General features: G+C 46.6%; 1 protein-coding gene across 3 annotated transcripts; it reads left to right on the top strand.

The window, feature by feature from the left end:
- Positions 1-219: 219 nt before the first annotated feature.
- Positions 220-24,166, top strand: Galp (galanin-like peptide). 3 transcript variants are annotated; one of them, XM_063272782.1, is made up of 7 exons: positions 220-3,697; positions 5,067-5,156; positions 5,924-6,045; positions 15,237-15,285; positions 19,688-19,768; positions 21,828-21,905; positions 23,903-24,166. In XM_063272782.1, exons 3-7 carry the CDS (start codon positions 5,938-5,940, stop codon positions 23,956-23,958), a joined length of 372 nt encoding a protein of 123 aa, XP_063128852.1. In that variant the 5' UTR covers positions 220-3,697; positions 5,067-5,156; positions 5,924-5,937; the 3' UTR covers positions 23,959-24,166.
- The last annotated feature ends 3,317 nt before the right edge of the window (positions 24,167-27,483 follow it).

The raw sequence follows: 27,483 nt of genomic DNA, 5'->3' as shown, positions 1-27,483 counted from the left end.
CTGAAAATCCCAGGTAAATGGATGGAGCTGGAAACAATCATCCCAAGTGAGGTAACCCGGACTCAGAAAGGCAAACATTGCACATTCTCTCTCATTCGTGAATGTTAGCTTTAGGTTTCCACACTTGTATGCCTCATTTGGAATAATACCCAGGAGCTCTGGAAAGTAGTAAGGGGTGGGCAGGGGTAGGGGCTTTCAAGGGAGGGGAGTAAGATAAACACTTCCTTTTAGAAGCAGAGGCCAAGCTCAAGTTGACTTTATCAGTAAATCATGGGAATGTGTAATTTGAAGAGCAGAGATAGAGGGACTGTGAGAAGAAACTCAGCTAGGCCGAATCATCCCAGCGACTTGCTCTCTGCACACAGCTCTGGTACAGCCATGGCTTGGTTCCCCCTCCTGGTGAGAAAAAGACACGGCAGCTCCCACGGCTAGGAAATTCTTTGAGAGAGAGATGAAGAGACAGGTGAAGGTGAGAGTGGGTGTGGAGAGTAGAGAACACTGGGAAGAAAAGTAGAAATGAGACAACTGGAGAACTGGCTCAAGGGTGCCTGCTGCTCTTGCAAAGGACCCAAGTTAGGTTCCCGATACCTATATCTGATGGCTCACCACTGCCTGGAGCTCTAGTTCCAGGGGACCTGGCACCCCTTTCTGGCTTCTGCAGGCACCTGACACATACACCTACAGACACATAAATATATAAACAAAATGAAAATAAAATATTTGGGCAAGAGAGAATGACTAATGGGGATCTCTTTGGGCTTCCCTTCTCTTGACTGTCCCCCTCCCTCTCTCCTCCCCTCCCTCCCTCTGGTCTCTAGATCTCATAGCCCTCTGTTCCTTGTTCTGATGACATCACCTCCCCTCCTCCCTTCTCTTTCCCAGAAAAGCCATTTACACTTTCTTGTCAGTTTGTCCTTCCTGAGAGTCTTTCTCCTCCTCCTCCCCCAGATCTAAGGACACACAAAAGAAACTGCAGCCCAAGAGCTCTCATCCATGCCTCTCCTTGGCTCGATGTTTTCCGGCAGCAGAACAAAAAGGAACGGGCTGGTTCCAGAAGGAGCACTTAAGGCATGGGGTGTGGGGTGGTGTGGGTCAGGGGCTGATGTGAAGACAGAAGACAGAGACAAAAGTGCTCCCTGGGCAGTGGGACACAAGAGGGAAAGGAGGCCCTTTGGCAGAGAGGAAGAGACAGAATTCCAAGAAATCAAGACCTTTTTTTACCATCTCTCTGGGAACAACTGGCAGTGCCAGGAATTATACCCCTAGCCCCAATTTCCCCCTTGAAATTGTCCAGGGTAAAAAGGAAGAGAAATAAAGAGAGAGTAAGAAGCGCAAGGAGAGGGGTTGGGGATTTAGCTCAGTGGTAGAGCGCTTGCCTAGCAAGCGGAAGGCCCTGGGTTCGGTCCCCAGCTCCGAAAAAAAAGGAAAAAAAAAAAAAAAAAAACGCAAGGAGAGAGCACACACAGTGCCCCATAAGTTGCTCATCCTTCAGCTGTTTATTGAGATCCAAGAGCTATCTGTTCTAAGAAATTATTTTTTTAAGATTTATTTATTATATATAAGTACACAGTAGCTGTCTTCAGACACACCAGAAGAGGGCATCAGATCTCATTACAGATGATCATGAGCCACCATGTGGTTGCTGGAATTTGAACTCAGGACTTCTGGAAGAGCAGTCGGTGCTCTTAACTAAGCCATCTCTCCAGCCCCCTAAGAAATTATTTTTTGGCCTGTGAGATAGTTCAGTGGGGGAGGGTGCTGCCCATCAAGGCAGATGACCTGACTTCAATACCCAGGACTCCTATGATGGGACAGAACTCCTACAAGTTGTCCTCTGTCCTCCACACACATGTTATGGCAAATGGCTACCACAAGTCAATAAATGATGAAATTTTAGTGTGTGTTTTGGGTGTGTGCATGGGTGAATGTACTTGTGTGTACACACAAAGGCCACAAGAGGGCGCTGTGTGCCTTTTCACCACTCTCCACTTAATGCCTTTGAGGCAGTGAGTGTCTCTTCCAGAAACTAGGATTCATTTTTTCTTGGCTAGGCTGGAAGTCAGCAAGTCCTGGTGGTCTACCGGTTTCTGTTTATCTACCCCTTGTTCCAAATTGAGGCTGGGAATGTAGGGGGATATAGGATATCTGGCTTGTTACATGGATGCTAGGATCCAAATTCGTCCAACCTGGTGATTGTGTAGCAAGCGCATTTAACATCTGAGCCATCTCTCCAGCCCCTTATTTTGTTCTGTGGTCAGTTAAGTCGGGCTCACTAAAGTCCAGACTGGCCTGGAACTCATGATCCTTCAGCCTCGGTCCCCAAAGTGCTGGGATTATAAGTGTATGTGAGCCTTTCAGGATGAGAGGTGGCTGAGAGGTGGTGGTGGTGCATGCCTTTAATCCCTGCACCAAGAAAGCAGAGGCAGGTGGATCTCTGTGAGTTCAAGGCCAGCCTGGCCTATAGAAGGGGTTTTAGGACAAGTAGCACTACACAGAGAAACCCTGTCTTGGAAAACAAACAAACAACAACAAAATAGCTTTGAGCTTTCAGGCTAAACTCCAGGAGCCATTTTAGGATGAGGTTCATGGAAAAAGGAAACACTAAGAAAGGCAGGCAGGCAGGCAGACAGACAGACACACACACACACACACACACTCACACACACATATACACACACACATTCACACACACACTCACACACACATTCACACATACACATATACACCACACACACATTCACACACACACACACCACACACACATACACACTCATACAAACTCACATACACTCACACACACACCACACACACATACACACTCATACAAACTCACATAGACACACTCACACACACACCACACACACATACACACTCATACAAACTCACATACACTCACACACACACCACACACACATACACACTCACACTCACACGCACTCACATACACACACATTCACACACACACTCACACACATATACACACCATACACATTCACACACATACACCACACACACTCACATACACATCCACACTCACACAAACTCACATACACACACACACATTCACACACACACATTCACACACACACTCACACACATACACTCACACACTCACATACACACTCACACACATATACACACCACACACACTCACGTGTACACACTCACACACACATATACACACCACACACACTCACATACACACTCACACTCACACACACACTCACACTCACAAATATATACACACCACACACACTCACATGCACACACTCTCACACACATATACACACCACACACACTCACATATACACACTCATACACACTCACACACACACACTCACACACACACACATACACGATGAAAACAAAACAAAACAAAACAACAACAACAAAAGCACAAGTCAGAGAGATCATAAAGAAGCAGTGGAGGGAAGAAAGAGAGCCAGGGATGGCTGTGGCAGAGAAATGTTATGTTTTGTTTTGATTTGTTTGCCACAAGGCACCTTTGTCTGACCTCACAGACCAATTAAAGAACTCTGAAGTGGATGAGTCGCCCTCTCTGCCTCCATCCGCACTAACCCGCCCACCCACCCTTGCCTCTCTCCCTAACCTCTTCATTCTCCTCAGAAGCATAAAAGCCAGGACCCCCGCTGCTGAGAGCTGCCAAGCCAGAGCTGCTCCTGCCTGCTCCACACAGGTTAGAACCTGGGCTGGAAGGAGGGGAGGCTGGGGGAGAGGAGGACTGTAAGGGTAAACGGGGCATCGCATTGGGGATGGATCAGTAGGGAGGTATGCACAGAGAAGGAAAGAAGGGAGAGCTGGGTATGGTCGATTTCCAGGCCCGTGACAGTGGATCTGAGAAACATGGGTAAAAGGTGGATAGAGGAATCTTTTGCTTGTTTTCTTGATTTTTCCCCCTTTTATTACATTATTTACTTATCTGGGGGGGTGTGTGCTAGCATATGTCCCACGGCACTACTGTGGTGTTCAGAGGACAACTTATAGGAGTCAGCTCCTTCCCTATACCTCTGTAGCTCCTGGGAATCAAACTCGGGTCCCTTAGACTTGGCAGCAGGCCCCTTTACCTGCTCAGCTGACCTCTGCTTTAAGGCAGAATCCTATGGCGTCCAGGATGCCCTCAAACTAGCTGCATAAAAGAAAACGACCTTGAATTTCTAATCCTCCTGCCTCTACTTCTGGGGTGTTGGGATTACGGGTGTACACTACCACACTTGACTCTGCAGACTGTTATTTCTCCTCTTCTCTGGTCTCCATATTTTACCAGTCAGCTGTCTACACCACAGGTTGCAAAGCCATAGGTTCAAATCATCAAAAGTTAAAAGTAAGCAGGGAAGGCCAGCTGGACGGCTGAGCTGGTGAAGGCGGTTGGAGGTAACCCCGCTGAGCTGGATTTAACGCTTAGGAGGTAGAGGGGAGAACAGACTCCGGAAAGTTGTCCTCTGACCTCCAAACACATACTGACATTTTTCTTATGTTTCCTTGAGGTCACAGCGCTGCATTATTTACAGCGAGGTTTTATTTTCACTGTGCTGGGCAACACTGACTAGAGGCAATCAAGCCTACAGGAGGGGGCTGGAGAGGTGGCCTGGTCGTTAAGCACAATGGCTGTTCTTGCAGAAGACCTGGGCTCAGCTTCCAACACCAACACCAAGCAGCTCACAATCAATCATAGTTTCAGTTCTAGGGGCTCTGGGCCCCGTGCCCAGGACAGAGGTGCAGAGGTTCTGTGCACGTATTGTGTATTTCATATAAGGGACAGCAGATATGGGTGTCTGTGGGGAAGGGCACTGAAGACAGTTGTAAATACTTAGTGGTACATTTCCTCTCAACCAACTCTCGAGTTTCCTTCTCCTCCCCTAGTGCTTCCCTACTTATTTTTGAACACTGCCCGCGTAGAGATCAGAGGACAAGCTGAGTTGCTGATACTCACCCTTCACCTTGTTGGGGGCAGGGTCTCTTGTTTACAGCCACGGAGCTGTGAACACCGGGGGGAGCTGGCTGTGAGCTTCAGGGCACTTTCCTGACTTCATCTCCATCCATTTCAGTGTAGGACAACTGGGATTACAGATGTGCATCCCTGCAACCGGCTGCCACACAAGTTCTGGGATCTGAACTCCTGGCCTCAAACTTGCCAGGTGAAATGCCTTGTTTAACCACTAAACCATCTCCACATTGTTCGTGTTCTCTCTCTCTCTCTCTCTCTCTCTCTCTCATTTATTTTATTTCATCTTATGTGCATGTGTGCCATGTGTGTCTGGATGCCAAGGCCAGAAGATACAGAATTCTCTAGAACTGGAGTCAGAAGATGTTGTGAGCTACCTGATGTAGGTACCAGGTCTCCCACAATAGTAGCAAGTGTTTTTGTTGTTTCTAGATTTCTCTAGGTAGCCCTGTCTTGGAATCCACTCCATAGACCAGGCTGGCCTCAAACTCAAGAGATCCGTCTACTTTTGCCTCCTGAGTGCTGGGATTAAAGGTGTGTGCCATCACCACCTAGCAGTGGCAAGTATTCTTATTTTTAAAAAGATGTATTTATTATATATAAGTACACTGTCGCTGTCTTCAGACCCACCAGAAGAGGGCATCAGATCTCATTACAGATGGTTGTGAGGCACCGTGTGGTTGCTGGGATTTGAACTCAGTGTTGGAATTTGAGCAGTTAGTGCTCTTAACCACTGGACCATCTCTCTAGCTCTCTGTGACATATTTAAAATAAAAAGACTTTACTGTTGGTTCATAGTGATGATGTCATTATGCACCATATGGCCCAACTCATCTATCTGTAGGCAGTGTGTGAGTGTGAGTGTGCGTGTGTAGATGAATTCCACTCGGTGTAGTTCTTTAAACATCAGAGGGGAACACATCCCTGCTTTGGAGACTAACTCTCCATCTGTGTTTGTAGCATTCCTTAGCTGTATGCCGTGCTTTTCCAGTTCCAGGATGGCCTGCTCCAAGCATCTGGTCCTCTTCCTCACCATCTTGCTAAGCCTCGCAGAAACACCAGACTCTGCACCTGCTCACAGGGTAACAACTTTCTCCAATGTTTCCTTCTGGGGAGAGGTTTCAGATCTTTTCTGCTCTGATCCAGGGGGTGTGAGGTCTGATCCGAACCTCTTCCAGGATCTCTTGAATGAGACTCCTGATCAGGCAGTGATCGATGCAAAAGCAAAGGGAGTTTAATAATTCCGACATGTCAGGGTCGTCCCATTTCCAGGGGAGACGACCCTGAGCAGGCTCTAACAGGGAGCTATATACCTTGCAAACAACTGGGGCAGGATTCCAACAATTGGGGCAGAATTCAAATAATGGTAATTAGGCAGGGTACTATGTGCATTTGATGGCATGAATCAACTTTCAGATCAGACTCAACGTACCCATTCAAGACTTTCCCAAGGGTGCTGGGGGTGGGGTGGGGGTCGGTTGGAAGCCACAGGTAGCTCTGTTCTGCAGTTTGGCTTGCAGCTGTTCCAGGAACTAAAACTAGCTCTACTCCTCCTGGAAGGGAGGAGTCTTTCTGTGTGCTCAGAGGTTTGTGGTGGAATTTTCCCACTGGCCTCAGATTGACCCCAACTCTGGCTTTTTCATTGCCCCCTTTCCTTTTAGCATAGCTTCATTCCTGAAGCTTATAGTCCTCTAGCTCATACTCTTGATTCCCTGCTCCCAGCTGTATATGGTGTTGCCCTAAGATCATTAACTGGACTGTATTCTCTTAGCAAGGGTTCAGCTAGGGTACCTTCCTAACAGGGGGATATAGGACACACCGTACATATAGACATATAGTTAGCAGGGACAATAGACTCAGGACTGGGACTGAGTCATCTTTAACATAAGGGGGTTGGTGTCCTTTTGAACCCTCTATTTTGGTACAGCTGGAGCCAGGCAGTCTTCTTCAGTGGAGGAGCTGGTCTGGCGTGGTTGTAGTGCACTCAGGTGGTGACTGTAGTCAACAGGATGATGAAATGCCTTTTCACATGGGTTTAGTCTCACCTTGGTGAAATCTCTTCATATAGACCCAGTGTCTTTTGACCTGTGTGGTTCTGGAACTGGGCCTGCTTCATGGAGGGCACATAATTTAGGCCAAACATATACATGAGCATATTGGCCTTAAATATTAAATTATCATTTTTCAGTTCCATAATAGCTGTCAACTGTAGGCTGGATACAGTGGGGACTAGGATGCCATATATATCTAATACAGGGCAAAGGGAAGAAGCATCATCCAGTCCCCACCAGTCTCCAAGGCTGATTTAGTTAAGGTCTCTTTTAGAGTTCTATTCATCTTTTCTACCTGTCCTGAACTCTGGGGACAGTATGCACAATGGAGTTTCCAATTAGTCCCTAAGATCTTAGCAAGTCCCTGACTTAGCTGAAATAGGAAGGCAGGCCCATTCTTCTGATCCTATTACCTTAGATGCTGCAAACCTGGGGAAAATCTCTTCTAGTAACTTCTTTGCCACCACCGTGGTGGTCTCCTGTTCAGTGGGGAAGGCCTCTACCCATCCTGAAAAGGTATCTACAAAAGCTAGTAAATATTTGTAACTGTATCTCCCAGACTTGACCTCAGTAAAATCTATTTCCCAAAAGACTCCTGGCCTGCTTCCCCTAGGCCTTTTCCCTCCCCCTACCTTGGTTTGGTAGGCATCCACTCGTTGACAAACCTGGCATCTTTTTACTCTTTCTTCTGTCAGGTTTCTCAGGTTTATGATAAACCCTCAAGAACCTTTGACTGCTTGCTCTAGTTTCTTGGTGCCCAGATGAGTCCATTGGTGCATCTGGGCAAGCAGGTCTCTTGCTTGGACCTGAGGCAAAATAACTTTCCCTTCTTGTGTCTTCCATTGTCCATCTTCTTTAAGATAATAGTTAGTGGGGTAACCAGAGATCTGAACTGCTTCCTCTGGGGAATACTGTAGAAGGGGCCACCCTTAGTCCAGTCATTTGCCTCCCTTTTCTTTGTCTGTAACTGTGGCTGGGTCTTTGGTAGCAGCCTCTTTTGTCATTTTATCTGCAAAGTTGTTTCTCCAGCTATGAAAGTCTCTCCTTTTTGGTGACCTGGGCAATGGAGGACGCTCACCTTTAGTGGTTTAAGGAGAGTCTCTAAGAGTGTCTTGATCTCGGCTTTGTTCTTAATTGTTTACCGTTGGATGTCAGGAGCCCCCTCTGTTGGCATATTGCCCCATGCACATGAGCAGTGGCAAAAGCATACCTGCTACTGTAGATGTTGATTCTCTTTCCAGTTCCCAGATCTAAGGCCCTGGTGAGTGCGATTAGTTCTGCTTTCTGGGCTGAAGTTCCAGAGGGCAATGGTTCTATCCAGAGCACTTGTCAGCCATCACTGGTGTACCACAGCCACTCCGGTCTTGCACTGCCCATCTAGGAGATAACTGCTGCCGTCAGTGAACCAGGTAACCTCAGTGTCAGGCAGTGGCTGGTCAGAGAGATCTTTCCACCATCCCTGTTCCTCTGCCAGAACCTGTAAACCTGGGGATCAGGATCAGGTAACAGAGTAGCTGGGTTGAGGGTCACCAGAGGTGTGAATGTGACTCAGTCAAGTTCAGCAACAAAGTCTGCTAGTGAGTCACATGGGCGTTAGTGAGCCACTGGTCTGAGGGCTGGCGCACCACACTCGCATGGGCATGGGGGACTGTCACAGTCAAATCCTGTCCCAAAGTCAGCTTATCTGCATCCTTGACCAGGATTGCCACTGCTGCTATTATCCTCAGACAGGCAGGTCATCCAGCTGCTACTGGGTCCAGTACTTTGACAGGTAAGGGCTCAATGATTGGGTCAGCACCCTCTTAGCCATTCCTCGGTTCTCAGCTACAATCAGGTGAAAGGGCTTGCTGATTTCAGGCAGCCTGAGAACAGGAGCTTTCAAAAGGGCCCTCTTAATGGCATCGAATGCCCCTTGTTCTCCCTTACCCCAGAAAAAGGGCTGTCTAGCCTTAGTTGAAAGGTAGAGGGGGGCTGCTAGCTCAGCAAACCCGGGAATCCAAAGCATGCAGAAGCCAGCCATCCCCCAAAATCCTCACATTTGTTTGGGGGGTCTTCAGGGCAGGGATATGAAGGATGGTTTCTTTCCTGGCCTCTGATAACCTGCACCTCCCATCCTCTAACAGTTACCCCAGGTAGCTCACCTTACATCGACAGATTTGATCTTCCTTGACTGAAGCTCTATAACCCATTTCACTCAGTTCTTTTTTAAAAAAATATTTATTTATTTTATGTATATGAGTACACTGTAGCTGTCTACACACACACACACACATACACACACACATACACACACACACACACACACACACACACACACACACAAACACATACACACACACCAGAAGAGGACATCGGATGCCATTACAGATGGTTGTGAGCCACCATGAGGTTGGTGGGAATTGAACTCAGGACCCAGAGTGCTCTTAACCACTGAGTCATCTCTCCAGCCCCTCAGTCAGTTCTGTCAGCAGCTGCTTAGTGTCCCTGGGACAGCCTTCCTCAGTCTCTGCTGCAGTTCTACATATTGCAGGAGGGTCACCTGTGGGTCAGACTCACGACAGATGGCGAGGTCACGATGTAGGGCCTCATTGAAGAGGGTTGGAGAATTTTAGAAACCCTGGGGCAGCCTGGTCCAGGTGAGCTGTCCTGGATCCCCCTTCTCAGGATCTTTCCATTCAAAAACAAAGGACTCCTGGCCCTGGGGAGTCAAGGGTAGGCAGAAGAAGGCATCTTAGATTCTTTCACTGTGTCTGTCATTCATTTACTCCCAAGTGAGTGGCTCTGTGGATCTCATCAACATGACCCTAAGAGTGAAGAACACAAGAGAAAAATATAGGATTGGAATTTAATTTATTCAGCCTCGTGTGATGGCGCCTACCAACTGCCCCAGCACTCGGGAAGCAGAGGCAGAAAGACTCCGTGTTCATGGGCAGGGGCAGTGTAGTGAGATGCTGCTTACTAAGAAAATGAAAAGAGAAAGAGAGTGATGGACTCTCAGTGGCTCAGTTGATGGAGCACCTGGCGGCATGCAAAGAGGCTCTGGGTTCCATATCCACAGGATATGGCGGTGTAGGCCCCCAATCCCAACATTCTGAAATCAGAGGGTGGGGGTCAGGAATGGAAGATCGATTTCCATTAGTAGCAGTATCATCCATGAACTAGTAGTATTGGCTACTACTGGGCAACATGAGACCCAGTCTGAAGGAAAAATACAATAAAGAAGAGGGCTGATGAGACGGCTCAGTGGGTAAAGCGCTTGCGGCATTTGTCTGATGACTTGACCAGAGTTTGACCAGAACTGACCTCTGAGAATGGTGCTCTGACCTCCAGAAGCCTGCTGTGGTGTATATGTGTGCGTGCACGTGGGCTCTCACACACATACACAAAGAAGAAATGAAAAAAAAAAAGAGCCAACATGGTGGGTGATGGATGCCTGAAATCCCAGATCCCAGGAGGCTGGGGCAAGATCCCTACTAGACTGAGGGCAGCCAGCCCTCTGTATCCAGTCTCAAAAACAACAAACAAAAACAGGGGCTGGGGATTTAGCTCAGTGGTAGAGCGCTTGCCTAGCAAGTGCAAGGCCCTGGGTTCGGTCCCCAGCTCCAAAAAAAAAGAAACAAACAAACAAAAACAGACCAGGCATCGTGGCTCTTGCCTTTAACCCCAGTACTGAGGAGGCAAGGGTAGGCTGAGCCCTGAGAATTTGATATAAACTGTCGAGTCAGGCCCACAGGCCCACCATGCTTGCATTTTTTTTTTCTTTTTTGCTTTGCTTTGGTTTTTTTTTTTTTAAGATTTTTTTTAAAGATTTATTTATTTATTATATGTAAGTACACTGTAGCTGTCTTCAGACACACCAGAAGAGGGCATCGGATCTCTTTACAGATGGTTGTAAGCCACCATGTGGTTGCTGGGAATTGAACTCAGGACCTCAGGACCTTTGGAAGAGCAGTCGGGTGCTCTTAACTGCTGAGCCATCTCTCCAGCCCTGCTTTGTTTTTTGAGACAAGATTGATACTGCAGAGCTGGGCAGCAGCGCATACACCTTTAATCCCAGCACTCTGGAGGCAGAGGCAAGAGGATTTCTATTGAATCCCAGGCCAGTCTGGTCTACATAGAAAGTTCCAGGACAGCCAGTGCTACAAAGAAAGACCCTGTCTCAAAACAAACTTAAAGAGCTTTCTCCCAGGCTGCCCACTACTGCCCCATGCGCCCCAAAATGACCAAGTCCTGAACCTCCTGGTTTTACCTCAGGAGTGCTGGGATTACAGGGGTGTGCCGGGACTCAAACACAGGGTTTCACGAGTGTTAGAAACGCAGTCTACAGAAATCCCTAGGCCATAACCTCCAAAGTCTTTGTCAAGTTATAACTCAGGGTGAGGTTAATGGGTTGGGCTACTCTTACCAGGCTGAACAGCTCTCGATTAGTTGGATTAACTAGAACCATATCACGTGACCTAAAGGACAGCATCTAAATACTCAGTTGCTGCAGCTAAAAACATGTCAGGCCTTCAAAGCTTGCGAATCACTTGGAGAGCAAACTCAATGTTTTTACAAGGCCAGGCGTGGTGATCTCAGCACTTGGGAAGCAGACGAAGGAGAGATGAGAAGTTCAAGGTCATTCTGGACTGCATAGCAAGTTCAAATCCCTTCTTGGCCTTTGGCTAAGATCAAGTGTAGCAAATCCAAAGCCAGCCTGGGCTACATGAGACCCCTGTTGCACTGTGTCTGTTGTGGGCTACTATGAAGGAATGAGCTTGTCAAACAGCAAAATCTTTTATCATTCGCACCACGTGATTGAGATTTTATCATTCACACCACGTGCGCAGAGTTGCTGATCTGGGAGAGCTGTAAGCAAGGGCTCAGGAGGCTTCTTTCTGACAGTCTGAGTAGGGGCCAAAGCAGGGTTTATGGGCATCTGGGCCAAGTTACAGTTATAATTCTCACCGATCAGGGGGCTGGAGAGATGGCTCAGTGGTTAAGAGCACCGACTGCTCTTCCAAAGGTCCTGAGTTCAAATCCCAGCAACCACATGGTGGCTTGCAACCATCTGTAATGAGATCTGATGCCCTTTTCTGGTGTGTCTGAAGATAGCTACAATGTATATAATAAATAAAGATGTTTTAAATTCTCACCAATCAGAACTTGGGGACTAGGGACTTTCCCCAACGTTCCATCATTGTCAACAGACATTGAATGTGTTTTTGCCCAATTGATCAAATGTAATTCGTTCCTTCTGTTGTTAGGGACAGGCATTGTGATTTTTGGAACTACTGTTGCCTAGAGAGGGAGTTGGTTAGCTTAGGCAAAATGGAGTCTGAAGTCAAAATGAAAGTACTTCAGACAAGTTTCTTTACCTGTTCCCAACACCCTGTCTCAAATAATTGAAGACAAAAGAATAGTAATAATAAAAAAATATCCTCACTATACACAGTCACACAAATGAGAGCCACTGGAGGTAATGGATTTGTCTATCCATAAAGCAGTCCCACAAATTGCACATTACAATGTATTGGACTGTCCACCATAAATATTTCAAGGTTTATCTGTCGGTTAAAATGATGCTAAGAGGGGAACCAGAGAGATTTCTCAGTGGTTAAGAATGATATCTCTTTTCCAAAGGACCAGAGTTCAGCTTCCGGACACTGATGTCAGGTGGTTTACAAGTAAGAAAATACATCTTCTTTAAAATGCTAAACAGGACAAAAAAGATAAGACATCAGGATTTGGCTTCATGCAGCTGGATCCTTGGCAACACATCTCTCTCCTTCCCCTTTCCCCCTCTCTCCCTTCCTTTCATTTTTCCACATAGGGCAGATGTGAGTCACGACTCCCACATATCAGATATCCTGCATAGCAGATATTTACACTACGATTTATAACAGTAGCAAAATTAGAATTATGGAGTAGCAGCAAGAGTAATTTTATTGTGGGTCACTACAACATGAAGAGCTGTATTAAAGGGTCGCAGTGTTTTGAAAGTTGAGAACCATTGGACCATCGGGTCTCATGTAGGCAGGCTGGCCTCAAATTAAATACCCGAGGATAACCTCTTTTTGTTTTTGTTTGCTTGCTTGCTTGCTTGTTGAAATAGGGTCTCTTTCATAGCTCTGGCTGTCCTGGAACTCAGTATGTAGATCAGGCTGGCCTTGAATTCAGAAAGGCCCACCTGCCTCTGCCTCCTTGAGTTAATCTGCTTCTAAGGATATCCTTGAGCTCCTGATCTTCATGCCCTCACCTCCTCAGTGCTTTATTATAGGATTACCAATGTTTTTATTCAGTGCTGGGGACTGAATCCAGGGATTCATGTTTGCTAGGCAGGCTCGGTTGTTGTTTATTTAGTTATTTAGTTTTTATTTTGAGGTAGCATTTCACTGAGTTGTACAGGCTGGCTTTGGACTTAGTAGCCCAGGAAGGAAGACCTGGAACTTAGAATTCTCCTTTCTCAAACCTCCGGGGGAGCTGAGATCATAGGCCTGCAGCATCAGATCTAACTCTCTGCGTACTTTACAGATTATAATAGCACACTGTTAACTCGGGCACCAAGATGTACTGTAGTTCTCAGAACTCATCCATCTCTCTTCACAGAAACTTTTGTTTTGCTTTTGTTTTGTTTTGAGACAAGGTTTCTCTGTGCAGTCCTGACTTTCCAGGATTGACTCTGTAGACCAGGCTGGCCTCGAACTCAGAGACAGCTGAGCCTCCGGGTCCAAGTGCTGGGATTATATGTACATGCTAACACTATCTAGCTTCATAGAAACTTTATATGAAGTGTGTAGGGAGCCTCGGAGTCAGGTCAAGATACCTCAAGACGAAGTTCTTGGCACAAAGGAGATTTATTTGCCCCAGAGGGACAGAGGGCAGAAATAAGGGATAGAGATAGAGGGCAAGAGATAGAGGGCAAGGGAAAAGGGAAAAGGAACAAGGGAGAGGGGAGAAAAAGGGAAAGGGAGATTGGAAAGGGGCATTTCTCTTAAGGGACAAAGGACTACTTCTGGATAGAGAAGAGACAGATGTGGCCTGTAGGTAAATGGCAGTGTATGAAGGGAAAATGGGAAACCCTATATTTAGAGAGAGGTGTTTAATTTTGACAGGGCATGTTTATTAGGTGAGCTGGGGGGGACTTGTGATTGCTGGACTTCAGTACTTTGATAGCTGGACCTTGGTAGTCAGCCATAGGAAGAGGAATTGGCCACATAAGGGAATAGACCTTGGGGGCTAGCTTTAGGAGTGCAGTCTAGGGGTTTTTAGCAAGGCAGAGGGAGTTGGGGAGAAAGGCAAGGCCTGCCAGAACCGTGCTCACTGCACTCAGACTGGGCTGGCTCGAATCCCCTCATAGTAGAGCCAACATTATGGTGTGCTCACCAGAAGGTCTTTATTAGCTGGCCAGTGACCACACTGAATGCCTGGGGTCCCAATGTAGCCCTGGGTCTTTCTCAAGCTTAGCTTTGAAACTCTTAAAAAGTTAGTATATTTTTAGACTTTCCTAGAACTTTGATGGATCAAGTCTTTATCTTGGTTTTAGCAGGTGGTACTGTGTACATGCTGGGTTTATGACTAGAACAGTAATTTCATAACAGAATACATTGTGCTAAAGTGTGTGTGGGGGGGAGTTACTAAGGTCTTCTTACAGTCAACTCCCCATATCCTCCCTCAGCATCAAGCAAGGCCTTTCGAATCTTCCTTTCCACTCCAAATATTTTATATTTTAAACATCGTGTTTCTTTCTTTTTTTTTTTTTTTTTTTTTTTGTTCTTTTTTTCGGAGCTGGGGACCAAACCCAGGGCCTTGCGCTTCCTAGGCAAGTGCTCTACCACTGAGCTAAATCCCCAACCCCTAACATCGTGTTTCTTACTCTCTCTCTCTCTCTCTCTCTCTCTCTCTCTCTCTCTCTCTCTCTCTCTGTGTGTGTGTGTGTGTGTGTGTGTGTGTGTGTGTGTGTGTGTGTTAGTTATACAGTGAGAGTTTGGAGGTCCAGGTGGGTTCTGGAGACCAAGGTCATTCTTGGTACCAAAGCACTGTAACCATTAAGTCATCCTGCCTGGGTCCTCCACTTGCTGGATTATAGGAAGTCCTACTTGCACAGGACTGAAGTGGGGACTAAGCAAAGTTCTGTGTGTCACTGGCTGGTAGTATTGAGGTGGCATGGTGACCTGCATCACCCTAGACTTGGGGGATTTGGCAGTTTCCTGTCTGAGTCCTCACTTCTCTATCTCTTCCAGGGACGAGGAGGCTGGACCCTCAATAGTGCTGGTTACCTCCTGGGTCCTGGTAAGTGCTTTTTCTCCATGCTCCACCTCAACTCGTCCCTACCTGATGCTAGTGGCTTTGTGTCCCTGCAAAGATACTAGATTGTTTTGACACCACTGTGACTGAAATACTTGATAATGATAGAAAGATTTATTTGGTTCATGATTTCAGAGGATTCATGCATCATGGACATGGAAAAGTATGAAAGAAGTCAGGGATCACTGTGTAGCCAGAACCATGGGTCAGACTACAACCTTCAAAGGCTCACCCCTAGATACTTATTTTTCTTCAGTTAGGCTCCACCTCCTAAAGGTTCCACAACCTTCTAGAGATCCCAGGGGAATGAGCAAGTGTTCAAAACATGAGGCCATGGGAGCGGACTCAGGTTCAAACCATAGCATTCATATCTAGATGGGTCTGAAGCATTAGTCCAGGTGGAAGGCTAGGTACAGAGCCTGTTGAAGGTTCAAATCTCAGTTCTGCCACTTGCTTGATGTGCAGGATTAATCTCACTGTGCCTCCATTTCTGGCTCTGAGATGGGGAGGACACTAGGGGTTCCCACATTCATGAGAGAGTTTATGAGGCTTAAGTAAGCAGTGGGTAAAGACACTTGCAGCCTTATGGTGCAAATCTCATGACCTGAGTTTGATCCTAAACCTACAGAAAGGAAGAGGGGGAGGTGTTGGGGTCCAGCCTTGACAAAGGATTGGAGTTCTCAGCTGGAAGCAGGGATATCTGGAAGGCGCATAATAAATATACACAGACTACTCTTTGGGTACAAACTGACAGGCAATTTTAAGGCCTATAGTCTCAGTCTCTCTCTCTCTCTCTCTCTCTCTCTCTCTCTCTCTCTCTCTCTCTTAGCTTGAGACTGCACACACTCTGCATTCTCTTGTGCACTCTGCTTTTTTTAATTGGGGTTTTCTTTTTTTGAACTCCCACACTCATGCACACCTCTGTTCATTACCCTTTCATTCTCACACACACTCTTCATACATACCTCACACATATCTCACACACACCGCATGTACTCTCCTTTCACTCGCACACAATCTTTTTTTTTAAATTTATTTATTTATTATCTATAAGTACACTGTCACTGTCTTCAGACACCAGAAGAGGGCATCAGATCTCATTACAGATGGTTGTGAGCCACCATGTGGTTGCTGGGATTTGAACTCAGGACCTCTGGAAGAGCAGTCAGTGCCCTTAACCACTGAGCCATCTCTCCAGCCCTCGCACACAATCTTTATACACACCTCACATTCTCTCTCCACTTACTCTTCACATGCCCTCTCTCATTCTCTCCCTCGTGCTCTCCAGCCTTTCTCTTGCCCCAGTCTTTTATTGATAATCCAAAAGCAGGTAGAAAAAAGACATTGTATAATCATTGCTAAATCAGATTCAAAAGAATAACCACATCCCACAAAGAACTAAGAATTCCAGTTGTTCCCCAAAGTTTCAAGCTTCCCCTATTCCCAGGCCCGTGGCCAAAATAATAATAATTGTAAACTTATTGTTATTTAAACTTTAACTTTTAACTTATTATACTTCGGAGCTCGGAGCTTCCTGGGAAGCTCTAATGATAAATGACGTGGGCAAAGCCGCCAGGCAGCGGCCAGAAAGGATCAAGTTAACCCTTAACTCAGCAGTTCTCTAGCTTTCTGTTCCCTTACATTGCACACAATGACTCTCGCAAGAGTCCCAGTATTTTGACTTAGTTTATTAGTATATAATTTTATATATTCTATACTTCCTTATCCAGGAACCACTCTCAAATGTTATATAAAACTTAATGCCTAACTTCAATAACTTTTTCCTTTCTTAGGGTCCCAATGTTGGCTCTAATTCATTTTCTTTTTTTTTTTTTTTTTTTTTTTTTTGGTTCTTTTTTTCGGAGCTGGGGACCGAACCCAGGACCTTGCACTTCCTAGGCAAGAGCTCTACCACTGAGCTAAATCCCCAACCCCTCTAATTCATTTTCTAATAGTTTCTTTAAAGTTTCTTTGCAAGTCAAGCACTAATCTGGAACTACCACTGTGCAGTTATTACATTGTTTCCAAGATGAGAACACACAGCACGCACCTGGGCCATTAGGGCTGTGCTGTGCTGTGTCCCTATGCCTCCATTTCCAATTGTTTAAGAATCATAACACCAAGGAACATCTAGTTTCACAGAATTCACCAGAACAGAAGGAGAGAGAAGTAGGAAAGTCAGATATAATAGAATAATTATGCACACCAAGGCCAACTGAAAGGCAGTCACGCACAAATGAAATCTATGCAGTCGCTGTCCAGGGCTAAGGTTAGGAGAAATGGGAACAACCAGTTTTTACAAAGAGCTGCTGCGGGCTGCTGAGATGTCTCCATCCCGGCCTACTGCAGGCAGCCTCTTATTTGTTGGGTCCCCTGGAAGGATGTGTCTCCTGCTTCTCAGGGTCCCAGAAGCCACCCTACTTTACAAGGAGCTGCCTCGGGCTTCTGAGATGTCTCCATCCCGGCCTACTGCTGGCAGTCCCTGTCATTGTATGCTGTCCCCAGCAGGGAGGGGTTGACAAGAGGACTCAGTGGGTAAAGGTATTTGCCTCCGAGCCTGATGACCTGGGTTCCAGCCCCCAGTATCCACATGGTAGAAGGAGGATGTCTTCTGTCTTCCACAGGGGTGACTTGGCATGGGTGCACCTATACATATAAACACATAATAAGTAAATGCCCCAACAGCATGATTTTTAGCAGATGACTTAAGCAGCCCTGGCACACAGTGGTACAGCACTCTCTCCTCTCGGCGGTCACACTGATTTAGACACCATTCTTTCTTTTGGATTTGCTTCCACCCCTGCCTCTCTCCACTTCTCCAAGTGATTTTTCTTAGGAACACATGTACTGAGCTACATGCCGCTCAGTTCCTACCAAATCCACCACACACCATCCTCCCAACTATGCGTGAGGCTAGGCTCCATTTGCTAGAAATAAAACTGAGTCAGGTGTGGCGGGGTTCCTTTAATCCTAGCACTCAGGAGACAGAGGTAGGCAGATCTGTGAGTTCAAGGCCAGCCTGGTCTACATAGAGAGCTCCAGGACAGCCAGGGCTACATAGCAAGAATCTGTCCCAGATTTAAAGGAGGTGAGAAGAGGCCATGTGTTCGGGTTTATAAACTATTCTCTGCACTTAGTCAGCACTCCTGACATTCGTGGCCGATGCCTACCTTTGCAAAATCATTAACCAAAGTGCTTCACTCTTCCTATCCCAGTCTCTGTGCTTTTATTATGAAATAAGAATCCGTGTTTCGGGGTTGGGGATTTAGCTCAGTGGTAGAGTGCTTGCCTAGCAAGCACAAGGCCCTGGGTTTGGTCCCCAGCTCAGGAAAAAAAAAAAAAAAAAGAATCCGTGCTTCTCACAGGCTTCTCTCAGGGATCTGTGCATCCTCAGGTTGGAGGCCAACAAGATGGCTAATTGGGTAAGGGGACCTGCTAGCAAGCCTAAGGACCCAAGTTCAATCCTCAGAAGGAGCAAACTGACTCCCACAAGTTGTCCTCTGGCTTTCATACATGTGCCATGGCATATGGACTGCCCCCACCTCTCCCTCTGTCTGTCTCTGCATCTTCTGAGAGCCAAAGGTACCTTTTAAGTTTTAATCACTGTGCCTAAGAGATCCACGAAACAATGCCTCTCATTTGTAAGCTCCTTGCTCAAGGACAGATACTTCTCTGCAATGCTAGAGGCTCTTGTTTATGGGGGATAACAAGCCACATGTTTTCACTCCCCTAAACAAATTTGTTTGACCCAGCTGCATAGGAAGTACCTGATCACATATAGGTGGGAGGTACATAGGTAGGGAATACATTAGGATATATGCTTGCCCCTGATTGGACCTGATGGGAAATACAGTGATCTTATGGGGTTGCCTTTTAAAACCTCTGCAATATGCGACTTGTGGCCATTTTCTGAGAACCCAGGAAAGGACCTGGCTGGAGTCCACCATCCTAGCCAATACTTAATTAGAGCTTGCTTTACCTGTGGCTCAAAATTGTGGTTATGGTTTTATTCTCGCCTGGTGGAGGATTCTAGCTCTCTCTCTCTCTCTCTCTCTCTCTCTCTCTCTCTCTCTCTCTCTCACACACACACACACACACACAACTAACAAATAAATAAATGAAAAAAAAAACAAAAGAAAAGCTCACATTGCCATGACAACATGACAGAATTGAAAATGTGAGATTTGGGACGCAGACGTAGGTGTGTTACAACCCTAGTCTAAGCCCCATCATAGTCCCCCACATAAGTCAGGTATGGCTGGTCAACGTGCATCCATGCTGCAGCTTTGGTTGGAAGTGTTCTACTAAATGCTGCGAGGGCTTGCCGGATCCTCTGTGATTTCATTCTGTTTAACAGCTCTCCTGCTGTCTCCCATCCCTTTCCTAGTCCTCCACCTTTCCTCAAAGGCCAACCAGGGCAGGAAGACAGACTCAGCTCTTGAGATCCTAGACCTGTGGAAGGCCATAGGTGAGTCATTGCCCCTCTCCCTCCAGCATCCTCCTCCACCTACTCACCATTTCACAATTGACTTCGGAAACTGGTGGATGTGGGCTCCACCCCTCACTCTGTCACTTTTTAGGTAGAAGAAAATGAGGCAAACAATGTAATTCTGATGAGTTTTTAGTATCTCCACAGGTAAAATTATAGCCTTTATCTCTGTTGGGTGTGGTGGTGCAAACCTGTGCTCTCCTACTTGGGATGTAGAGGCAAGAGCACCCGGAGTCTGTCACCCGCAACTACCTAGTGATCTCTAAGCCAGTCTAGGTTACATGATACCCTGTCTTAACACTGCCCCCCACCCCAAGGGAAAATGGATGCAGTAAGAAGGCTCAGTGGGTAAAGGCACTTGCTGCCTATCCTGGCCACTGAGTTCCATCTCCAGGACCTATAAAATGGAAGGAGAGAGCTGACTCCCATAGGTTGTCCTCTGATCTACATATCTGTGCCACACACACACAAACTCACACACACTGTGAATAAATATGTAGTAATAATAATGATGATAATGATGGTGGTGGTGGTGGTGGTGGTGGTGGTGGTGATGATGATGATGATGATGATGATAATAATAATAATAATAATAATAATAATAATAATTGAACTAGGCTAGGCCTGAGAAGTGTTTGCTGTGCAAGCATGAAGACCCAAGTTCAGAACCTACATCAAAAACTTGGTAAGGCCGTATGAGTCTGTAGTCTCAGTCCTGAGTTTGCTGGCTTTTGGGAGCAGAGCATGAAGGTACCTGTGCCCGTAGCTGTCCAGAGAGACCAGAAACGTTAATCACGTGATGGGAAAGAAATCCCGGTCCTTCCATCCAGAAGGCTGGGAATTGGAATGATTGATACCCTGGTGATCTATGGTATTTATCTGTTGGGTCAGGCCTGAACAAGCTCCTACAACTAAGCCTGGACGTGGCTAGTGATCTAAACGACACAGCCAGGGACCCCCAAGCTCCCACAACCAGGAGCAGAATTGGCTAAGAGACCGAATGACCACTATGCTATCTGTATGACCAAGACCAGGCCAGAGTCTTCCCTAGGTCTTTAAGCTGGCACAAATAGCCTATCTCAGAAGCCATCTTCTTGGAAAAGTGACATGGACCCTGAGTGGGATTTCCATGTAATTATGCTTTCTTGTGCACTAGGAATTGTATTATACCAGGAAATACCCCAACCTCCCAAGCCCACCCAACAATACTGGGTTTAAATACCCTGAGAATAAACTACCGGCTACCAGACTCTTTACAAGGTTTGCTCCAGGTTGATGAAGCCAATATGAACCAAGTTCTCATTCTCATCTCTTCACAGTTCTCTTCTCTGCCTGACACCTCAGAGACCCCCTCAGCTGGCCAGCCAGTCTAGCCAAATTGGTGAGATCCAGGCTTAGTACTCAGATCTTGTCTCTAAAAACTAAGGCAGAGAACAATGGAGGAAAAAAAAATCCGGATGTTGACCTTTGGTTTCCACAAACACAGCAGCACATGCTCATTTCCAAAGCCCTAAACAACCGGGCACATAGTAGGACTACAACTCTTTCAAGAGAGAGTCTGGGAAGCTGGCTAGGAGGGGGGGTCAGGGACTGCTGTCCTGTGAGTTTAGGGCAGGACATGACCTGAGCTGCTTTTTCACTGTATCCTGCAGGGAGCAGTGCCGAGCAGATACAGATACCGAGTTGGCTTTCAACCTGGGTTTTATTGACGTTTGGAGCTGGGTACTTCCAAGGAAATAAAGAAATTGAAGCCACGTTACATGTACAAATATTGAACGTCATGGAGCCTCTGCAGTTATTTCTTTCTTTCTTTATCTACCTATTTCACTTACTGTGTGTGTGCATGAATATGCCACAGCTGTGTGTAGAGGTCAGAGGACAACTTATGGGAGCGTCAGCTCTCTCCTTCCACCATGTGGGTCTCAGGAGTGAAACTCAGTTCGTCAGGCTTGGCAGCAAGAGCCTTTACTCTCTGAGCTGTCTCTACCGTCCCTCATGCGTATCTCAGTTGATCACGCTGTCTTATCCCTTCTCCTAGATGGGCTCCCTTATTCCCGCTCTCCAAGGATGACCAAAAGGTCAATGGGAGAAACGTTTGTCAAGCCGAGGACTGGAGGTAAAGATGGATTACTCACTTTACAGACCAAGCTGGTCTTGAACTCACAGATCCGCCTTCCTCTGCCTCCCAAAGACTGGGATTGAAGGTGTGTGCCACCACCAACCGGCCTCATATTCATTTTTAAAAGTGTTATTTTTTTTTAATTGTGTATGTAGGCGTGTGTGTTTGTGTTCAGGGCATTCAGAAGCGCATCAGATGAGCTCCTGGAGCTGGAATTACTGGCCGTTGTGAGCCACCTGGTGTGGGCGCTGGGAACAAACCAAGCTCCTTTACAAGATCAGTATGCATTCTTAGCTGTCGGGCCATCTCTCCAGTATTTATTTAGTGTGCGTTTGTTTGTGTTTGTGTGGTGTTCGTGACTTCCACGGTGTGAACGGGAAGGTCAGGTTAGGACAACCTAGAGGATTTCCACCTGTGGATCCCAGGAGGCTCAACTCAAGGTGCCTGGCTTGGTGGCCTGCCCCTTTTCCCACTGAGCCATCATCTCCGTGGCTCTATATGTTTCTATTTTCGGCTCATGAATCGATCTGTTAGACCAAACCCGGTGTAGTGGTACACACCTTAAATCCGAGCTCTTAGGAGGTAGAAGCCGGAGGATCAGGAGTTCAAGGCCGATCTCAAGTGCACAGCGAGTTCAAGGTCATCCTGGGACAACAGAAGACTCTGGTCATAAGCAAAGTAAAGTAAACCACATACAACATAAGCTCCAGGTGCACAGGGGCTGTCTCTGTGTATTGCTTGCTTTCCACAGTGTAAGGTTTACACTAGGTAATGGCCGGATGTGGTGGTGCACACCTTTAGGCCTAGCATCTGGGAGGCATAGGCAGGCCGAACTCTGTGAGCTGGAGGTCAGTCTGGTCTACATAGTGAATTCCAGAACAGCCAGGACTACATAGAGAGACCTTGTCTCTAAAAGCCAATCAATCATCAGTTTTTTAAAAGGATACATTTAAATAAGTAAATAAGTTGTAAAAAGAATAAAATTATCCAAGTGCGGGATATGCACCCCATACATGAACATACTGCCCCTCCCAAGATAGGGTTTCTCTGTGCGGCCCCGTCTGTCCTGGAACTCATTCTGTAGACCAGGCTGGCCTTGAACTCAGAGATTGGGCTCCTGAGTGCTGGGATTAAAGGTGAAAGCACCAACACCTGGCTCACATTCCCCCTTCTAACCATGAATGATCTCGGCGTGTGTTTCTGCAGCTCTGCAGGCTTCCCATGTGGGAACTTCACCCAATACCACATCTTCCTTGGATCTCAGTACATTCCCTGTCCAAGTGAACACTCTTCCTTCAGTCACAGTTCAAGTCTTGGAAACCGATACCCCATAGTTTTATTCCAACTGTATCAGCCCCTTTGAGAAACGTATGTTGGGGATGGGGAGAAAAACTCAGAGGGTTCCAGCTCTTGCAAACATGATGACCTCAGCTCAGATCCTCAGTACCCATATAAAAACTCCCGTGTTAGCCCATAACTCCAGTCCTGTGGGAAAGGGGAGGTGGAGGCAGAGAATCGTTGCTGCTTGCTGACTGCTGACCTTGCTCCAGATTCAGTGAGCGACTCAGTCTCCAGTGAAACAGAGATGGTTAGAACACAGTAAATGAGCCCGAGAGGCCCAGACAGGGCCTCTGTGCCATTAGTGTGGTGGGGCAATTAAAACACACCTGTTGGGGTGAGATGGCTCTGAGCTATCCGAGGGTAAAGCACTTGCCCAGAAAATCAGATAACTGGGGTTTGCCACCACCCAAGTCAAGGTGAAAGGGGAGAACTGACTCCACGAAGTTTAACGCAGTTTAATTCTGACCTCCATACATGCACCATGGCACAGACTTGTACCCCCTACACACACACACACACACACACACACACACACACACACACACACACACACACACGCGCGCGCACACCACTGCCATTACCACCACCACACATACAATGCTAATAAGTAACATTAATTAAAAATTAACCCACCCGTTGCTCTCCTGGTGCAGATCTGCGCATAGTGGACAAGAATGTTCCGGATGAAGAAGCCACCCTGAACTTATAGAGAGTTAGCCCTAGCTCACTCCTACGTTTCCAGCTCACCGCCTCTCCCCCCACCCCCGCCCCCAGAAGCGCTCTGAACACCCTTTCTAAGTCTAAGACCTTACAACTATATTCCCTAATCTCACTAAGACATGTTGTGATATTTAAAGAGTTATTCTGCCCAGCTCCGGAAAAAAAAAAAAAAAAAAAAAAGAGTTATTCTGACGTAATTCTGGAGTGTCTCTGGTTTTATTGATTGTTCTTGAGCCAAGTCTAAGATGTCATCAGGGGGCCCCAGAGATGACCCAGAGAACACCCTTTGCTTTTCCAGAGGACGTGAGTTCCCAGCACACACATTGTCAGGCTCAAAACCACAATAATCCTAGCACCAGGGGCTTCGATGCCTCTGGCCTCCAGGGGCACCTGCATTCACTTTCACAAATTTACACGCAGACACAGGACATGCACATAACTTTAATACAACAGTAATAAAAAATAAATCTTTTTACGAAAGATAAATTGGGGGCTGGAGAGACAGCTCATTGGTTAAAAGTATTTCCTGCTCTTACAAAGGACCCGAGTTCTAATCTTTCCTTGTCCTGTGGCTCACAACTGTCTGAAACCCCAGCTCCAGGGGACCCAACACCTTGGCTTCCGAGGGAACTTGTAGTCTATAGCTACATGCAGACCACATCAAGATAGTTGTCATTAAGGAGCCTAAGAGTACTGTGGGGACTCTTTAGGGGAAGGTGCGTAATCATTGAATATCCTTTACAATATATTCTGGCTAATCATACCCCATCCCCCCACCCCTGAGCATGTAAGAGTGTGCATTCACATACCTGCACACAGTTGTGGAGGCCAGATGACAGCTCTAGGGCGTTGATTCACCCCTTCCATCATGTGAGGCCTGGGAATCAACCTCAAGGTTACCAACCTTGGCTTGCCGAGCCATCTCACGGGCCCAAACTGGTACACTTCTCTGGAATCCCCACCACATTCTCAGTGGCTGCTTTGATGTGTGAAAAACTCGTCCTAACATCAGAGGAAGCCACTTTGTGATCCAGATCTCACAAGGCCGTGCTCAAGGACAAGGCACAGAAGACTCCGGGGCCAGCCTCAGTACCTAGTGCTACGCTCTGCCCATCCCCGCCCCAACCCCACCCTCACCCCCAACCTATTCCTAGCTCCCTCTGCATCCTGCCCACCTAGCAGAACCGCTGAACAGGTTTCCTTGACCCAATCTGCTCACCAACCCGCTCCCTTTCCAAACAGCAGGGCGGGTGTAGGGCTGGGACTAGGGGAGAGGATTTCTCTGCAGCCACCACCTCCCGGGCCTTCATCTGGTTGAGGGGCACCTCTGCTAGGTTAAGGTGGTGGTGGGTTGGGGTTTTGCGAAAACTTAAAGTGATACAGAGATTGAAATCCAAGGTGAAAATTCAAGGAAGAAAAGGGCGTTTCTCGTTTTGGAAAACCAAGCTAAATATACCAGTACACAGTCCCAGGGGAGACGAGATCTCCTCCGGTGGGTTTGGAATGTCAGAGATGGTTGTTGTCAGAGATATTAACAGGGTGTTGACGTGGGAGTGGGTGGGTGGGACTGGGAGTATCTTCGTACAAGGGGGGGCGGTGATGGGAGTGGGAGAAAAGGGGATAACATTTGAAATGTAAATACATAAAATATCCAATTAAAAAAAGAAATGAAAAAAAAGTGTGGGGGGTGGGACCAACTAAAAGGTGGGGAAACTGTCTAGCAGATGTGAAAATACCCGAGTCCGAGCTTGTACTTGCTCTGCGTGAAGCTAAGGTCTGCACGCCTTGGACCCTAGCACCTGGCCACTTGTCAGAGAGGGTGACAAGACATTCTGAACACAGAGTGTGTGTGAGGTGTGCTGGAGGTGACCACGTGTCAGAGAGGGGCACAAGACACCGATGTGTGGTCCTGGAACAGGGAGTGCGTGGGGACCGGGGAGGGAAGAATCCCAGGAAGTAAAGACCTCCGAGCGAACACTGTTGCGTGGGGCTCGGTCACCACAATTGACTCCCATTTTCCAGGGGAAACCCAGCCTCATTGAATACCCCACTGACATCTACACACAGCTTACCGCCCACTCTCATTGTTGTACACATCTACTATTCCTGGCCTCTCTGCCCAGCTCTCCCAGAAAAGGGTGAATTCTGAGCTTTGATTCATATTTTCACTTTCGCAAACAAATCACATTTTAAATTTAGGGAAAGACAGTGGCAGTATTTTTCTTCTTATTGCAGACATTGTTTGTCTCATGTAATATATCCTGACTATGGTTTCACTTCCCTCTACTCCTCATTAGAAAACATATCGGCTTCTAATGGCTGATAATGAAATAAGGTAAACGAGATAAAACGAAAACTAACACATTGGAGTTGGACAAGACAGACAAACTGAGGAGTCTGTGGCCACGTTTGCCTGAGTAGGAGATCCTTCTGGGTCCTAATAGGTGTGGATATTCGAGGTTCCAGATAAAATGCATTTCTGGGTAGTGGGAGCTGACACAGAGATAGAGATGGGCTAGGAGGCAGGAGGGTGTGTGTGTGTGTGTGTGTGTGTGTGTGTGTGTGTGTGTGAGAGAGAGAGAGAGACAGAGAGACAGAGAGACAGAGAGACAGAGAGACAGAGAGACAGAGAGCTTATACACTGTCTGTGAGTGTGTGTGTGATTTTTAATTTTTTTAAAGATTTATTCATTTATTATTTATATGAGTACACTGTAGCTGTCTTCATGCACACCAGAAGAGGGCATCAGATCTCTTTACAGATGGTTGTGAGCCATCATGTGGTTGCTGGGAATTGAACTCAGGACCTCTGAAGAGTTGTCAGTGTTCTTAACCTCTGAACCATCTCTCCAGCCTGTGATTTTTAATTTTTATTGTTAATTTTACTTCAGTGAAAGTAAAAAGCAGAGTCTTGAAACTTAGGTTTTTTTTTTTTTTTAATCTGGGTAGGTAATGTCTGTGATGATAAAGCAGGTGTGGCAGGCTTGGTGCCCGAGGAGGGTCAGAATAGAGGGCTGCATCTCCTAGGACTGCAGTTAACTGAGTGTTATGAGCCACCAGGGTTGGGATCCCAGGTCCTATGCAACAGCATTCAGCGCTCTTAGCCACCGTGACATCTCCCTAGCCCTTCTCACATATTTAAGTCAGCATCATTTTAAAACCTGCATCACTCAAATGCTCTTAAAAAAAGTAAAGAAGCAAGCTTACTCTAAATTTAAACAAACGTGTGAAGGCTCTGAGAAAATTTTGGGTGTCACCACAGGGCTTCCAAAAATGTAACCATGGCCTCCCTTAGTTGTTATTCAAAATTGAATCTATGACCTAGACAACAAGATACCTTTCCAAAATGAAAGAAAATAAATATTTCTCCATCTGCAAGGCATGCAATTGCTCTGTTCTTGTTTCCTTAAAAAATATTGAGCATTATTTTATCTATCTGCACATGACATTCATATCTAGGCACATGTGGAGGTCAGAGGACAACTGGCTTCCAGAGGTCCTGAGTTTTCTTTTTC

This window comes from Rattus norvegicus, chromosome 1, assembly GCF_036323735.1.
Source record: "Rattus norvegicus strain BN/NHsdMcwi chromosome 1, GRCr8, whole genome shotgun sequence".
Taxonomy (NCBI): Eukaryota; Metazoa; Chordata; class Mammalia; order Rodentia; family Muridae; genus Rattus; species Rattus norvegicus.
The sequence above is the reverse complement of the archived record's forward strand: the minus strand, read 5'-3'. Positions and strand labels throughout refer to the sequence as shown.